Source organism: Pseudorca crassidens, chromosome 8 (assembly GCF_039906515.1).
Source record: "Pseudorca crassidens isolate mPseCra1 chromosome 8, mPseCra1.hap1, whole genome shotgun sequence".
In the NCBI taxonomy this organism is placed as follows: Eukaryota; Metazoa; Chordata; class Mammalia; order Artiodactyla; family Delphinidae; genus Pseudorca; species Pseudorca crassidens.
Window position 1 is genome coordinate 22,236,351 of NC_090303.1, and position 16,674 is coordinate 22,253,024.

General features: G+C 35.9%; 1 protein-coding gene across 3 annotated transcripts in view; it reads left to right on the forward strand.

The window, feature by feature from the left end:
• PTPN12 (protein tyrosine phosphatase non-receptor type 12) overlaps nt 1–16,674 on the forward strand; it is an 86,280-nt gene that overhangs the window by 16,805 nt on the left and 52,801 nt on the right. For 2 of the 3 annotated variants that reach the window (XM_067746041.1, XM_067746043.1), the window contains exon 2: nt 15,038–15,146. In XM_067746041.1, coding sequence (XP_067602142.1) covers nt 15,038–15,146 — 109 coding nt within the window. Of the gene's footprint in view, nt 1–3,085; nt 3,120–15,037; nt 15,147–16,674 lie in introns of all 3 variants that reach the window. The other variant, XM_067746040.1, reaches the window with a different exon arrangement.

Genomic DNA, 16,674 nt, shown 5'->3' on the forward strand with positions numbered 1-16,674 from the left:
TTCATGTTGTTGTGCAATGAGGATTCTTTTTTTTTTTCTTTTTTAAATGAGGATTCTTAAAAAGGAAAAATCATATACTGTTAGGAGAGTCATGGAATGCTTAATAAGCAAGTGCTTTCAAAATGAGCCTAGAAGGATAGGTGAATTTTGGTGGAGGGACTTTATAAGTAGAGGGAACCCTATGAGCAAACAAATAAAGGTGGGGATAAAGAAGAGACTTCAGGGAACAGCAGTTAGCATTATTAACTAAATAAGCACAATCAAAAAGAACATTTATAGAAATAACTCATATAGTAGGGCCGTTGGTGAATTTATATATTAAGACTTCTAAATAAACAAGGAATTGGTTAAAAATAGTATGAATTTTTAGAATAATTGCTAAATCAGTTTTTCAGAGGTAAAAGTAGATTTGGTCTTTGTCATTCATGAAATGTTCTAGCCAACAGAAGATTTATAATTTAAATAATAAATTTTATTTGATTATAGGGGTTATGCTTTAAAATATTTTACTCCCAGAGATTGCCAGTGTACCCACACTACACATTAAGTATTATTACAGGAGGTTTTGTATGGCTCAGAGAAGTCAAGCTGACAGTGAAGTACCAAGTCACCCTAATGGCCTCATCCTATTAGAAATTAGCTTGTACCTAAGAATTGTCACTTCACAAAGCGATGCAGAATACTGTTTTGCCTGAGACTTCACTTTGTAGTCTAAAATGGTAGCTGAATTATAAGAGTTTTTCATTTTATTTTAAAATAAGCAAGTTCAAAAAAGATCCACCACATTTGGGTAAACTTTTTTAATGTAATAGTTGTCTAAAGGAGTCAGTTTGCCAGTGTAAAGAGACTGGTGAAACATTTAGGGACAAAGCCAGTCTGAATTAGAGTGTTTTTTCTCCTGACTTGTATTTAAAGCACAAATATTGTAATAATAAAGCTCAAATTTGACCTCATAAAAATGAAAGACATCTATAATACAAAAGGTAATGCAAGATAAGCAGTAGATTGAGATAAAACATTTTAACCACATTAAACAGTTGGAGGATTATTGTCTAAAATATATGAGTAGCTTCTATATATAATACTCCAATAAGAAAATTAACAAATGCTAAGAAAATTAACAGAAGAAAAATGAAAATAATTATTTAAACATGGGGGAAAAGTCACCAACCTATTCAATAATCAGAGAAATACAAATTAATTAATGTTAACTTTTGAGGGGTCTATCACATTCCACCAAATTTGGTGAAATTCAAAAATTGATAATCATGGCAATTCAGAAATTGATAATAGCAAATGTTGGCAAGGATAGAGAAAAACTAGTATTCTGGATCTGTTAGGAAGGTAAACTGGTAAGGCCTTTTTTGGAAAGCAGTTTGGCCACTTGTAATAGAGTTGATCATGTGTATATTCTTTGACCCATCGTGTCAACTTCTAGGAATCTTTTCTTTAAAATATTTGCATATGTGTGTAAAATAGTATGTCCAAGTATATTAGTTACAGCAATTTTTTGTGAAACAATGTATAAAATATCTATTAATAAAGAGGCTTAACATGGTTGGTTACTTCAAAGGGGAGGGATATGGAGGAGAGGTGATTACTTTTTCATTTATAATTGTGTGCAGAAAAAGTTAACATAACAAGCCTGTGACTGCTATCCTCAGAAAGGCCTACTTGCAAGATTGGCCCTTGGCTGGGGTCTGGGAACTTGGACTTTTGGGAGGATTCCCATCATTCCATGATAAGAATGGCTCCCTTTGCCTTTACTGTACAAATATAGTTTTTGTTAAACACCTACTTTCCTTATGGAAATCTGGGAATTTGGTTCCTGCTAAGACAGAGAGTACCTGTATGACCAGCCACCAATAAAAACTCTGGCTACTGAGTCTCTAATGAGCTTCCCTGGTAGACAGCATTTCACCAGTGCTGTCACAGCTCGTTGCTGGAGTAATTCAGTGGGTCCTGTGTGACTCCATTAGGGGAGGACTCTTGAAACCGTGTGCCTAGTTTCTTCTGGACTTTGCCTCATGCTCCTTTCCCTTTGCTGCTTTTGCTTTGTATACTTCAGCCGTAATAAATCATAGCTGTGAATGTGACGGTAGAGATAGTCCTGTGAGTGGTCCTCATGTATCACTGAACCTGCGGGTGGTCTTAGGAACCCATGGCACAACTTGACATTATGGTTTGAATGTTTTAGCATCTGCATGCATTGCTTGTATAAATTTTAAACTGTTAAATTTAATATATTAAATATTTAAATTATATGTATGTATGTGTATACATAGGCACACATATATACCTCATCTCTAAGAATATGTTGATGGGTTTTTATATGTGTGTATTAGCACCCATATATTCTGTACATTTTCCCCCTGGTGATAAAAGATTGAAAACTTTCCTTGGTGACATTGTAGGTAATATAATAAAGAAGCAAATCAAAAACAAAGTGTCTTCAGGTATGTTATTTAGGACAAGGGGCTTATTACTTTAAATAAATTATTTTAAATTACACTTCATTTTTTATCAGTTTCATATGTCAGTATGATGGTAAACCACAAAGATCAAATTTCAAGTAGCATTTTAAATGTATACTCTCCAGTTATACAAACTCTATTATCTCAGCTTATTGAACTGAGTAAGTTATAAATGTGATAGTAGGGTGCCAATTCATTGACTATGTGATGCTCTGAATATGGTATCAGTGCCCATTTTGTTTAAAAGACTTGTCATGCTTTACTGAATATGTGATACATGGAAGATACTAGGTATTGTGGAGGAATAAAGAAAAATATAAAAGATTATCTCTGGAAGACAGAAAATTATTATCTTGGGTGGCAGCAGTGGTTGTAGTGATGGGATAAAACCTGTAAACAAATGATGGATAGAAGAAGCGGGAATGATAAATACTATATGACCAGGATCTACTTTTGGAATATATGCTACCTGAGGGCAATATATTGTTCACCACTATATCTGTACCACCTAAAAGAATACCTGACACATAGAGTAGGTTAGGAAAAATGATATAAGACCAGTCATCCTCATGAAGGTGATAATTGAATCTTACTTTTTCCTTTTATTATAGGTGTCCAGATCCAGTATGTCAGCAAGCTGAGAAAGTAGGTTTTATTTGAAAATCATAACAGTTAATTCATGAGTTGAGCAGAGCTATCTAATGTTATATGAATATTGTGTGGCTTGGTAATCTGAGACACTGTAATGGCACTTAGCAACAACTAGCTGGTTCCTCTTCCTTTAGTGGTTAGGGCAAACAACTATATAGGTAGAGATATTCGAAGACAAAAATCATGCCCTTGGTAACTTGGGGTAGGAAGTTATGTGCAAGATTTCTTGCAGAAATCTTGATAATTATATGTAGGTAGATCCTAGTTTTTATCATGATTGAAGTTTGGCTTTTTGTTTGATTTTTGTGTGTTATATGAAAGAGGAGCACTGTTTATCGTTATTACAAAGAGATATTCGAAGACAAAATCATGCCCTTGGTAACTTGGGGCGCACATAACTTCACAGTAGTGTGATCTGGCCTTTTCCGGACCAAGTCTAATATAATGCCAGAATGAAATACTTTTTGCAGGAAATTATCACTATCTAATTTCAGGACTTTTTCATCACTGTGAAAAGAAACCCCATACCCATTACCAGTCACACCTCACTCCTTTTCACCCCACCACCCTGGAAACCACTAATCTACTTTCTGACTATAAATCTGCCTATTCTGGACATTTCATATAAATGGAATCATATAATGTTTTTTGTGTCTTACTTCTTTCACTTAGCATAACGTTTTCAAGATTTATCAGCTGAGCATGTATCAGCACTTTATTCCTTTTTGTGGCCAAATAATATTCTATTGTATGACTAGACTACATTTTGTTTATTAATTCATCAGTGGATGGACATTTGGGTTGTTTCCACTTTTTGGCTTTTATGAACAATGTTACTGTGAGCACTTGTGTACACGTTTTTGTGTGGACATACGTTTTTAGTGCCCTTGGGTATATTTACCTAGGAGTGGAATTGCTGGGTCATATGGTAACTCTATATTTAACCTTGTGATAGTTGCCAAACTGTGTCTCTGTTAAGAATTTAAACCTTAATTTTACAAACAAAAGTTTGCCAGCCTAACTTGACTTTATCTCTACTTGGTCTTCCCTTCTTTTTGAAAAATGAAATGATTATGTGAAAGCACATCCTTTATTATAGTTAATTTTTTATCTTTTTAAAAACATAAATACCTTATATTAAAGTGTTTTTATGCATTGATAGGAAAAATGGGCCCAGCAGATCCCTAAATACTAATTCCGTATGTGTTACTAGACTTGGGGAGTGGAATGGGAGGTTGCAAAAATATGGCTTGTAAAGTTAATTTTCAAGCTTTCGAATAAATAACGGGGCATATGTGATCTCTGTGTAGATCCATAATGGAAGGATTAGGGAGAACATCAATGACAGTTTATTCTACCATTCTGGAATTTGGCCCATAATTTATTTTGTCTAATGCAGCCTAAAATAGACTTGGAATATACAGTTGAAAATTGCTTTCTGAATTTTTAAATAGAAACTGTAGCTGGTAGTGAACAGTGTGGTCTCAAGTATTGTACTGTGGTATGGCATCAAACCTTAGGGTACACACAAAAAGATTAAAATGCTCTTTAAGAACAAAAAAAGATAGTATTTGAGTATACAAATAAAGATATTTTGGTATTTGCTAGTTTCAATAACAAGTCAACTAATCTGAGGCAGGTAATTAAAATATTTCCTTAAATTCCTCATCTGTTAATAAATCTTATATGGTCATCTCAGTCTTTACATATTTTTATTATTATTTTGTTTTGTGGTACGCGGGCCTCTCCCTGTTGTGGCCTCTCCCGTTGCGGAGCACAGGCTCCGGACGCACAGGCTCAGCGGCCATGGTTCACGGGCCCAGCCGCTCTGCGGCATGTGGGATCGTCCCGGACCGGGGCACGAACCCATGTCCCCTGCATCTCAACCACTGCGCCACCAGGGAAGCCCCTCCGTCTTTACATATTTAAAGGCATGCTCTATGCTAGATGTTGGGTATGGTGCTTTATACGCATGGTTTAATAAACATAAATGCATTTTTTTCTGTCTCTACTCCTTGACATACGTTATTTATTTATTATACTATTTTGTTATGCTCACCAAATGTTCTCTTTTTCCTCAGCCATTCAGAGGGTTTCTTTGGGACTTCCCTGGCAGTCTAGCAGTTTGAATATGGAACTGGAGGGATTTCCCTGGCAGTCCAGTGGCTAAGACTTTGCCTTCCAATGCAGGGGGTGCAGGTTCAATCCCTGGTCGGGGAGCTAGGATCTCACATACCGCGTGGCCAAAAAACGTAAAACAGAAGCAGGGACTTCCCTGGTGGCGCAGTGGTTAAGAATCCGCTTGCCAACGCAGGGGACACGGGTTCGAGCCCTGGTCCGGGAAGATCCCACATGCCGTGGAGCAACTAAGCCCGTGCGCCACAACTACTGAGCCTGCACTCTAGAGCCCGTGAGCCACAACTACTGAGCCCACGCCCCTAGAGCCTGTGCTCTGCAACAAGAGAAGCCACTGCAATGAGAAGCACGCGCAGCGCAACGAAGAGTAGCCCCTGCTCGTTGCAACTAGAGAAAGCTCACCCGCGGCAACGAAGACCCTATGCAGCCAAAAATAAATATAAATAAACTAATAAAAAAAATCTTAAAAAAAATATGGAACTGGAACTGGGGAGAAAAGTCAGCAGAAATACAGATTTGGGGATCGTCATAAATGTAATAGTTAAAGGCGTGGTAGGCAGGAGATAAACTTGATAAAAGACAAAATCTGAGGAGAGAATAGTTCAAGAGAGAACACATGCTTTAAGGGGCTGGATGCAAAGGACCAGAAAGGGTTAGAGGAGAATCAAGAGACACTTGTTTCATGAAATTGAAGAAAGGAGTTAAATACTTTATAGGAATTGAGGCTTATGGTTTTGATGCCTTTTGGAGATTATTGGTGACTTCATGAAAGTAGTTTTCAGTGTAAGTGGTAGAGGGAAGAGTGAAATTTTTCAGGGGGTTCAGGACTTAATGGTTCTCCAGGAAGTATAGGTTTCTCTTTAAAAGTTTGGTCTGTTGACCACAGCTTTGTGGCAGTCTGGCCTAGCAAAAAAATAATTTATTTCCATATAGTGGTAGATATGAATTGAGCTTTCTTAAACTGCAAAGGTGACGCTTCCTGTGCTACATTTTTGCAAAGGTGAAAATACGAATTCTGCATCCATGCTATTAATTTGAGGGGTCTTCTTTGTTTTATTTTTTAGTAGGACAGTCGATGTTATTGTAACTTAATGTGTTAAACCTGGCACTCAATATTCTCTAGCTCACTGTATGTTTATATTATATCTTTTGGAATAATGAGATTAGTGATGGATTGCTTTGTAATACTTTGAGAGTCTGGGCTTGGCAGAGTATTCCTCAGTGGAGACTAAAGGGTAAAGAGCACTATAGTGATCATGTTTCCTTAAATCAAGACACATAACTAGATAAAGGGAGGCATAGCCAGAAGCCATAGTATTAATACCCAGGTTTTGGAATTTTTGAGCAATTTGCTGTGGGGATAGTGGGACAAAATATTTGAAGTTGGGATTGACCTGGAAAATGTGGAACCAGTGGTTACATGAGTGAAATAGTTAGAGGGACATGAGATAAAGGATGATGAAACAGATGAAAGAGTTGAAGGCTTTGTGAGTAGAAACAAAATAAAGTAAACCTGGGAACACTGTTTTTTCCCCCCATTTGCTGTATTAACAAAACAATTGTATTGTCCTCTTAGTTAAAATAGGATTCTACTTTTTTTCCATAAAAAATATAGCCCAGAGGTAGGGAGGGGATAAACTTGGATTATATCCTCCTAATATTTTGATCTTGAGAAAGTACTGTATTTTCTTTTCAAACCAGAGAACAGGAGCCTTTCCTTGAAGAAAAGGAAACCATTTACTTGTTGTCTAGGGTGTGCAAAAAACGATTATAGTCTTGCTGTGAAATTTTTTTATTACCTTTTTTCTTAAAAACTTTTATGTTTTGCCATATTCATTGTTTTAAAATATAAAGTCTGTAGTACAAAGTTTTATTTAAAAATGAATTCTCAAAATGAAGATCCATTGCTTCATCTATTCAGGGAGGATTATAAAGCTACTATGTTGAGGAGATCTCCTTTGCTGTTATTTGATGGAACTAGGAATTGAACCCCAGCTTCTCTGACTCAAAGCTGTCTCATTGTGAAGTGGTAATGAAATTTAAGGAGAGAAAATCGTTTCCTAAGTTTACTGGTCAATTCTGATTTGCATCCGTTTCTTCTGAACATAACCACCTGAGAAGACCTAAAGAGTATATTGACTTGCTGCAGTTTGTCACAGGTTATGCTTGTAGTAGCTGGTATTAATAGAATAAGAAGATATGGTCTGCATCTTCAGGGAACTCATGTTCTATCAGGGATGGTATATGTGCACATATAAATAATTATTGTACATTGGGAGATGTCCTAGATGAGAGGTATATAGCAAGTGCTGTGGGTAGAGATAAGGAAGCAGTATGGGAGGAAGTGGAAGATGGGATTGGGTGCCAGGATTATTCTCAGGGAACGTTTCAGCAAGATAATATCAGTACTGAGCTAGAAAGAAGTGAGGAGTTTGCTTGGTAGACTACTAGAAAAATAATTGAAGCATCGAAATCAGGATGATCAAAGAGTAAAAATCATTACTCTTATTAATACCCAAAGACTGGTAAGATTGGCCCCTGTTTACTTCAAAGTATGTCCTTTTAGTATCAGCCCTGACATAGCTTTTTTCTTTTTTTTTTTGCGGTACACGGGCCTCTCCCTGTTGTGGCCTCTCCCGTTGCGGAGCACAGGCTCCGGACGCGCAGGCCCAGCGGCCATGGCTCACGGGCCCAGCTGCTCCGCGGCATGTGGGATCTTCCCGGACCGGGGCACGAACCCATGTCCCCTGCATCGGCAGGCGGACTCTCAACCACTGCGCCACCAGGGAAGCCCCTGACTTAGCTTTAATGAGAAGGCAGAGCTATGCATTTCTGAAGAAGAATGGCAGACAATTTAGTCTGTCATGCAGCAGTAGGTAAAGCGTGAGCAAAGATAGGAAGATGAATTTTGAAAGGCAGAGTTTCATATTTTGCACCTAAAGGTAAACATTGCAGTTGTGTAGCTGAAAGACCCGTTCGTTATTTTAGTTGCTTTCAACAGTTATTATTAGAGGCATACATAGTTTTATATAAATATACTTGTAAAGATTTAAGAACAGCCAGTTAAGTTAGAGATAGTATATGTTTGGTGGAAATTATACTCTGATTTTACTACTTGCTGCTGTTACTTTATATTTGAGATTTTAAAAAAATTTATTTCGTCTTAGTAATCATCCACCTTGTGTGGTTGGATTAGCTCAGTAGTATTACGATTGAGGGGCTTTTGTGACTGATGGCATTAACATTTCAGGCATAAAACCAGATGAATTTTTTCATTTAACAGTTATTACTGTGTGCCAACTATGTGCCAAACGCCCTGCCTTTTAAAATTCAGATGGATTTTCCAGTATTTGCCTCAGAAATATTTCAGAGCAATGGCAAAAGCAGTACTATATAGGTACTCATATATTTTGCTACAGTGTAACTCTAAAGCTTGAAGTAATTCCATTTTATTTCACTTTAAGGTAATGTTTGGATTTGTATAGTGTATGCATATTTACTAAAATTAGTGTCTTATGAAGCTGTTTTTTAAGTGTTAATGGCATTCAGGAATTTGGGGCAGCAGTGTGTGGCCTAGTAACAGAGTAGAGAAGGCTTGAGCTCCAGTATTTATTTATAGGCCATCTTATACAAAAAGAATTTGAGTTAGCTTAATTTTACTTTAGCTCTACTACTTTTCTGTCTGTTTTCTTAATTGTCCTGATTGAAAATCCAGCCAACAAGTAAATTTAACACCTGTTCCTGTCTACATTTATTCTGAATTCTAAGTCTGTTTGGTGAGTATGAAGAGAATTAGATAAGTTTTAGCGGTGGAGCTAACACAGCTTGCTGATGGATTGACTGGATGTTGGGGGTGAGGGGAGGCGGAGGTAGGAATCATGATTATTCCCAGCTTTGAGGCTTGAGCAGCTATTGAATGGTGGTGCTCTTTGGACATGGTTGTGATGCCTGTGAGACACCCAGTGGACAATTGAGTAGACAGTTCGCTCTTTGACTGGAGAGATTCAACAAGTGTCACAAACACATTGTCACTAGCTTTGGTCCTTAGATAAACAAGGGAACTGTTCTACCGTTTTAAAGAACCAAATCTTGACACACAACTGGATACCTTAAAGAGGATAGTCATATTGCATGTGACTTTAGGGGCCTCTGAGAATCAGTTATTGATTTAGGATTGGGGAATAAAACTTCTGTGTTTTTAAGAAATAAAGAGAAACTAATTTGTTTGGAACTTTAAAACAGTGAATATTAAACTCCATTTTTGTTTGCATCACAAATTCTAATGTATTAGAGACATCTCTGACTTATCTGAGAAGGCTAATTAAACAATTCTTGAAATCACCCATTTTAATGTGATTTGCATTGCACTAGCTATAAAGTACAATAAGATAGTCCAGTCTCTTCTTTCAGTTTTATAGTCTAATGGGTGACACATTAGACTGTAAATACTTTTCAGAAGTGGTAATAAAACAATATTATTGACTACTAAGTGCTGGGAACTGGGAGCAATGAGGAAGGGAGTGTTCAAGAAAGACTTAGGGGCTTCCCTGGTGGCACAGTCGTTAAGAATCTGCCTGCCAATGCAGGGGACACGGGTTCGAGCCCTGGTCCGGGAAGATCCCACATGCCTCAGAGCAGCTAAGCCCGTGCGCCACAACTACTAAAGCCCGTGTGCCTAGAGCCCGTGCTTCGCACCGCAATGAGAAGCCAGCGCACCGCAACAAAGACCCCAAAATAGATAAATTTATTTAAAAAAAAAGAAAGAAAGCCTTCAGAAAGGAAATAACACTCTAGCCAGAGTCCTCCTATTAACTCACCAGCAAGAGGAAAAATTGTAGAACTGTGATGATGAGGGGTGGAAGGGTGCTTCTGCTGGTGGTGGTAAATCTATATGGCTGAAGCGTCATACTCTGAGTAAGAGAGTGTTATAAAAAGAAGAAGCTGGGAAATCAGACAGGCAGCTTTCAAAATATGTTAAAATGAAAGGATTTGGTAACTTATCTAGGAGGTGATAGACCCATTGGAGGGTTTTTAAGCATGGGACAAATTAAAATAATCAGGCTTGCTTTTTAGAATAGAAACTGAGATAAGAATGGAATTATATGAGTTTATTATGTGACTTTCTCAAGACTTTTAAGGGTAGTTGAAAATGTCTTTCTTAAAGGTTTTTTGTTTGTTTGCTTAGTTAAAAAAAGAAAGCACCACACATGATAAGGGGTGTCAATAGTACCTATAAGTTGAGGTAAATATACCATTTAGCTGTATTTTTGCCAGTTAGGACAGTAAACGATTCAAAATATTTTCTTGCTTTAGTGTAATTATGTGTAGCTTAATAAATGATTTTATTAGTGTTTAGTTCAGTGCTGTTCTCATACAAACTGTCACGTAGCACTGTAGTTACGAATAATGTTCCTTAGTATATTATGGCATGTTTCTCAATTTCATATTGACAACTTCACTACAGACAATGGAAATGGTGGTCAGAAGTTAAAATGAAATGACATGTGTAGGTACTTTCCATTTCATATAGTTAAATGAACTTTGGTGGTGCTATGTCTCCTCCCAAGTACTATTGGGACATTAAATTTGGTATGGTATTTAAAGAACAAAACCGTCTTCTTTCGTTTAGGCCAGCATTCAAATCTTATTCTAAGATTAATTTATTTAACATATAAGCATTAAATATTCTCCAGGGATGCAGGGCATTACACATTTTAATCTGACAGTAATCTTGTACTCATAGAGTTTAGAGTTTAGTAGAGGAAATAAGATGTATTCTCTTTATATATTTATCATAAAGAGAAGGAAATGGTGTTTCAAGAGTACATATACAGTCTAAAAAGAACTCAGAAGGGAAAGATTATTGTTGCATGAGGGGAGTAAGAAACTCTCAAGGAGCTAGGACTTAAAAGATGTATAAGATTTGGAGGTATGTGAGTGGAATGACCACTAAGAAGCAAAGAAAGAGCATACACAAAGACACAGAAAGATGATTATCATGATAGTTTTTAAAAGTCGAATCTCGAAAGCATCTTTTTATGGTGTTTTGTTTTGTTTACCAATTACATACTGCTGGTGTCAAGGGCTACCAGATCTGTACATTGTTGCATTATTCTGATGTTTTAAGAGATTTAGGAAGGAGTTTTGGTTTGCTGTACCTCCCAGTTTATCTAGAATTTAATCTCAAAACTTTGGGGGTTTTTTTGGCCATGCCGTGCGTGGCTTGTGGGATCTTAGTTCCCCGACCAGGGATCGAACCTGAGGTCCTGGCAGTGAAAGTGCTGAGTCCTAACCACTGGACCTCCAGGGAATTCCCTCAAAACCTTTTAATTCTTTCATTTAAGTACTTTTGTTTATAGGTGGTGTGGTTTTTTTGCTCCCACTTGCTGCTGAACAGTGATTTCCTCCCCATCCCTTTGTTTTTGCTACTTGATAATTACATTTTTCCTTCTTCATCCCTAATCCGTGCTCCTCCTCCCAAGAAAAATCCCTAATCACTTTTCAGAAATTGTCAATGCTGCCAATCTGTACATAAGATCCAGAGGAATCTAAGAATTGTTGAAAATCAACATCCATTCCTCCATGCAGTCGATCACCATACTCCTTCCTCTTGAACATACCTTATACCTGTGGTTCTTACGCACAGACTCCAGACAGCAGCCGCAGCATCACCTGGAAACTCATTAAATACAAATTCCCAGGCTGCATCCCAGACCTGCCGAATCAGAAACTCTGAGGGTGGGGCTCTGCAATCCTTCTTTTAACAAGCCCTCTAGGTGATTCTGAAGCATGCGCAAATTTGACAATATGAATGAAGCATGCTTTAAAATACTCAACACTCCCAAGCAAACAAATTGGCCTTGAATATGTGACTCCTTTTGATCTCTGATCTAAGAAAGGTTTTATTTAAAGAAAGAAAGAAATCTGTAGTAGCAAATAACATTTAAAGAGTTTCAGTAATTACTCAATAGTAATTGTTAACATTTGAGCCCATTTTTTCATGCCAGGCTTTTTGGTGAGAGTAGTAGGTATTATCCTCAGATCACAGACGATGAGACACAGGTTAAATTAATTCAGTGTCTTATAGCCAGAGAGTGTCAGATCAAGAATTTTCATTCAAGCAACTAACTATAAAGCTGATCTTTTTGTTAGGAAATAAGTTCCTATTTGAGGATATCTTTTTAATACAGTTGGGTAGAATTTTTTTGATGCCAATTTTTTAAAAAGTATGAAACAGTTTTTATGTTTAATAGGCCACCGTTGTTTTATTTATACTACATCAAAGATTAGTATCTCTAAGGGGTATGAAAATTTCTAAGTACACTACTTATGTAGACTTATTTTAATAGAACATTCTTCATTGGAACCTGACAGTAGAAGGCATTCCATGCTGTGCTAGTGTTAAAGAAAACTGAATTATAAAAATTCAAACTCAAATTAGATATTTATTTGTACACAGAAGTGTTCTTAAGTTTCATTATATGAGAAATGAGAAGTCATTTTCTATAAAAACTTTGCTTTGCACATTTCTCAATAACATAATTTATCTTGTAAAAGAAGAAATGCTTGGAGCGATTGCAGCAGGTATTCCAGAAGTGCATTTACATTTTATAATTAAATTCATCCCCTCTTCCCTTTGCTTTGTAGTTTTTTTATATGTGTGTGTGTGTTTTTTTTTTTCAGTGACAGTTACCTAAGTTATATCCCTTTCCCCCTGTGTTTCTGCAACTGTTTAGATTGATATCCTTCTGTTAGTCACATTCACATAGAATATTTTGTAATACATTAAGGTACTATATTTAAAAATGAAAATCTTTGAGCAGAGAAAACGCAAAAATTCTGATTAAATATGTGAGATATATATGTTAATAACTGGGAGGATCTTTGTTAATGTGGAATAATGAAATTATGAATAATCTTTTCTTTTACTTTTTTTAACATTTTAATTTTGAATAGGTAATGCATTCATGTAATCCAAAAAGTATGAAAGGACGTATATTAATGTTTCCTTCCCATCCATTTCCTATAGCAACTCATTCTCTTCCCCATAGACAGCAACTTTTGTTAATAGTTTTGGAGATGTTTTATGCACATGTACAAGCACATACAAATGTATTTTTTCTTTTTAACACCAATAGTTATATATACACTATTGTGTTCTCAGCTTTTTTACGCTTAATATATACTTTTGAGATCTTTCCATATCACAGTATATCAAGAGCTTCCTCATTTGTTTTCAGCGTATGTCATATTTGATTGTATAAATGAAACATCTTTTTAGCCAGTCCTCTATTAATAGTCTTTTCCAGTTTTTGCAGTCTTTTGCTGTTATAAACAATTCTGCAATAAATAACTTTGTGTGTACATCATTTCATGAGTGTGTGCCATTTACCTAGAGAACAAATTTGTAGAAGTGCAGTTCCTAGGTTAAAGGGTTATGTGTATTTGTAGTTGACAAATTACCCTCCTTAGGGGTTGTGCTAATGTTCTTTTCTACCAGTATTGCATCAAAGGTCTGGTTTTCCCACACCCTCACGAACAGCACATTTACTTTTTAAATACAATTTTTACCCCCAGTACACCTACATACTTTGAGAAATTTATTACTACAGGAAATAACATCATAAATGTGGAGAATTTTGCTTTGGCATTGTGCCAGTGCAGAACAAGATTCTAGTTAAGTCTTTTTATCTTAAAAATGAATATTCCTGCTTTAGATCTCTAAGATTGTGATGATAAAGTTCAGTAGTTTTTCAGAGAAAAACAGAAAGCTTACTATTCTATGTGTAAGGGTCTATTTTAAGATTATTTCAAGTGTTATATGTTAAAGTATGTCAATACAAGAATAAGTTAAGGATCTTGAATTAAAGTTCTATCTGATTTTTTAAAAATATAGACATAATATTCTTAGTTGCTTAATTATTAGCATCATGAGGAACAAAAATAAAATGGTGAAAAAGTTAAACATTACCAGATTTCTTTTTCATTTGTATTTAATAATTTTGTGGAATAGTTAAACTAGAATGCCTTCAATATGTCTTTAAGCCTGGAAGAAAGCAGGCTCCTTTGAAATTAAATTTCAGCAATGTAGTTGAGTAGTGAATTTAAACAATTCACAATGCTGACTTTCAGTGCTTCTGAAAGCAGGAAGTGTATTACTGACATGCAGAAATATTCCAGCCCAAAGAACATCCCTACCGCCATATGTGGTAAGAATTTGTCACTAACTCACAAACCACTTCTGTAATGCAGTGAATAAGTAGAATTGGTCTTTGTTAGACATTTCCAATTCAATATCAAAGAACTTTGTTTTGCAGTGTCTTATAAGTAATTATTAGCTTATGCCTTGGAAGGACGCTTGCACATCATGGGTGCTCAAGGTTTATTGAGAGAAGAAATAAAGAAACTTGTACATAATCTTTTAGGCATGATTTTCAAATTTGCTTTTTGAGACCCTGAGTTAAATATTCTGATTCAGTGTATTAATGATTTATTTAAATAAAATTACTTTTATTCTAGTGTTCCCCCCCCCCCTTTTTGTTTTTTACTACTGTTTGGAATATTAATCTTATGTTTACACTTATGCTAAAAATGAAATAATCTTAGGGTTAATTATAAAGGGGTAGGGAGATATTGTGAAACTACAAAAACAAGAAAATGAGTTGGGAGGAATCAAGGTTAGCAAAATTCAATGAAGAGCTATTATTACAATTTTCATTAAAATTTTGAAATACTGATGTTTTTCTGAACTTGAATTTTCTTTTTTTGATTTTAAGCGACTAAGAAGATTGTCAACCAAGTATAGAACAGAAAAGATTTATCCTACAGCCACTGGAGAAAAAGAAGAAAATGTTAAAAAGAACAGATATAAGGACATACTGCCATGTAAGTTTGAAATGCCATTAAAGGAACAAATAGAAATGCTAATTAGCAGTTTTATAGCCTAAACTAGCTTTATTCTAAATAAATAAATGATAATAATTTGTGATTGTGCTTGCCTTTCCTTCTGATAATAGTTTTGTTGTTGTAGTTGTTTTATTGTTTAATTTTTCTTTAAGCATCACAATTACTGATACTCACTTTTAAATTCTGAAAAATCCAAGTAAAAATACCTTTTGTGGACTCCCTGTTCAAAGAAGTTATTTTGTTAAAATAAAATAATACAGACATAATTCAATAAGTATAATTGAATACATTTTGTAAAATGCTAAAAATATTAATTCTTACCTATTGTCTATTAACAATAAGAACCTTAATTGATTAATTATGCATTAAAAATGAACCATAAGATGATTCATGCCTGTGTGTCTGCTGTTCTCAGTAGTCTAAATATGATCTCTGAGGGTATCTCTGAGGGCATGCCTAAGACTGATAGCATCATATTCTAATAACGTTAACATAATTATATTCTTAAATAGCATAGGTTTCTAGCAAAATACCTTTACCTCTAAAAGCATGCATACATAAGGGTCCCCATTTTATAAAGTAAAAATTTATATCATACCTGCTATCTGTTAAAGCTACAGTAGTCTTTCTCTTTTCCTTCAAGTATTTTGAAATATATAGATTCCATGACACCATTCCCTCAACGCTCCATTCATCCTTTTTTCCCTAGCTTTACTGAGGTAGAATTGACAAAATGTCATTCATTCCTAAAGCTTGTTCTTCTAAAATGTCCTTGATAAATTTCCCAATGACTTTAATTGCCATATTTGGTAGTCTTTTTTTAGTGCTTATTCTTTTCTGTTAACTATTTTGATGTCATTGACCAGTCCCTATATTTGAAATTTTCTTCTTCCTTAATATCCCTTTTTCAAATTGCCTCCTCTCTCTCTTTCTTGTCTCCTTCCCTTTCTTTCTTACTGTCTTCTTTTTTTTTTTTTTGGTACGCGGGCCTCTCACTACTGTGGCCTCTCCCGCTGCGGAGCGCAGGCTCAGCGGCCATGGCTCACGGGCCCAGCCGCTTCACGGCATGTGGGATCCTCCCGGACCGGGACACGAACCCGTAACCACTGCGCCACCAGGGAAGCCCTTACTGTCTTCTTTGCATAAATTTAATCCTTCATCTTTCTATTTTTGTTCAGCTTTACTCTCAGCTGTGGGATCTGTGAGTGGCTGGTAGTAGCAAAATTTTTACAAAGTGGCAGCATAGCATAATGGTGAAGAGTTCTGACTCTGGAAGTTCATATCCTGGTTCTGTCACTTGCTATCTATGACTTTGGACTCATCCTCTCTGTTCAAAAAACAAAAACACTAATTTGAAGAGATACAAGCACCCCGATATTCATAGCAGCGTTATTTATAATTGCCAAGATATGGAAGCAACCTAAGTGTCCATCAACAGATGAATGGATAAAGAGGTATTTTAAATATAGATATAGATATAGTGGAATACTACTGAACTATGAAAAAG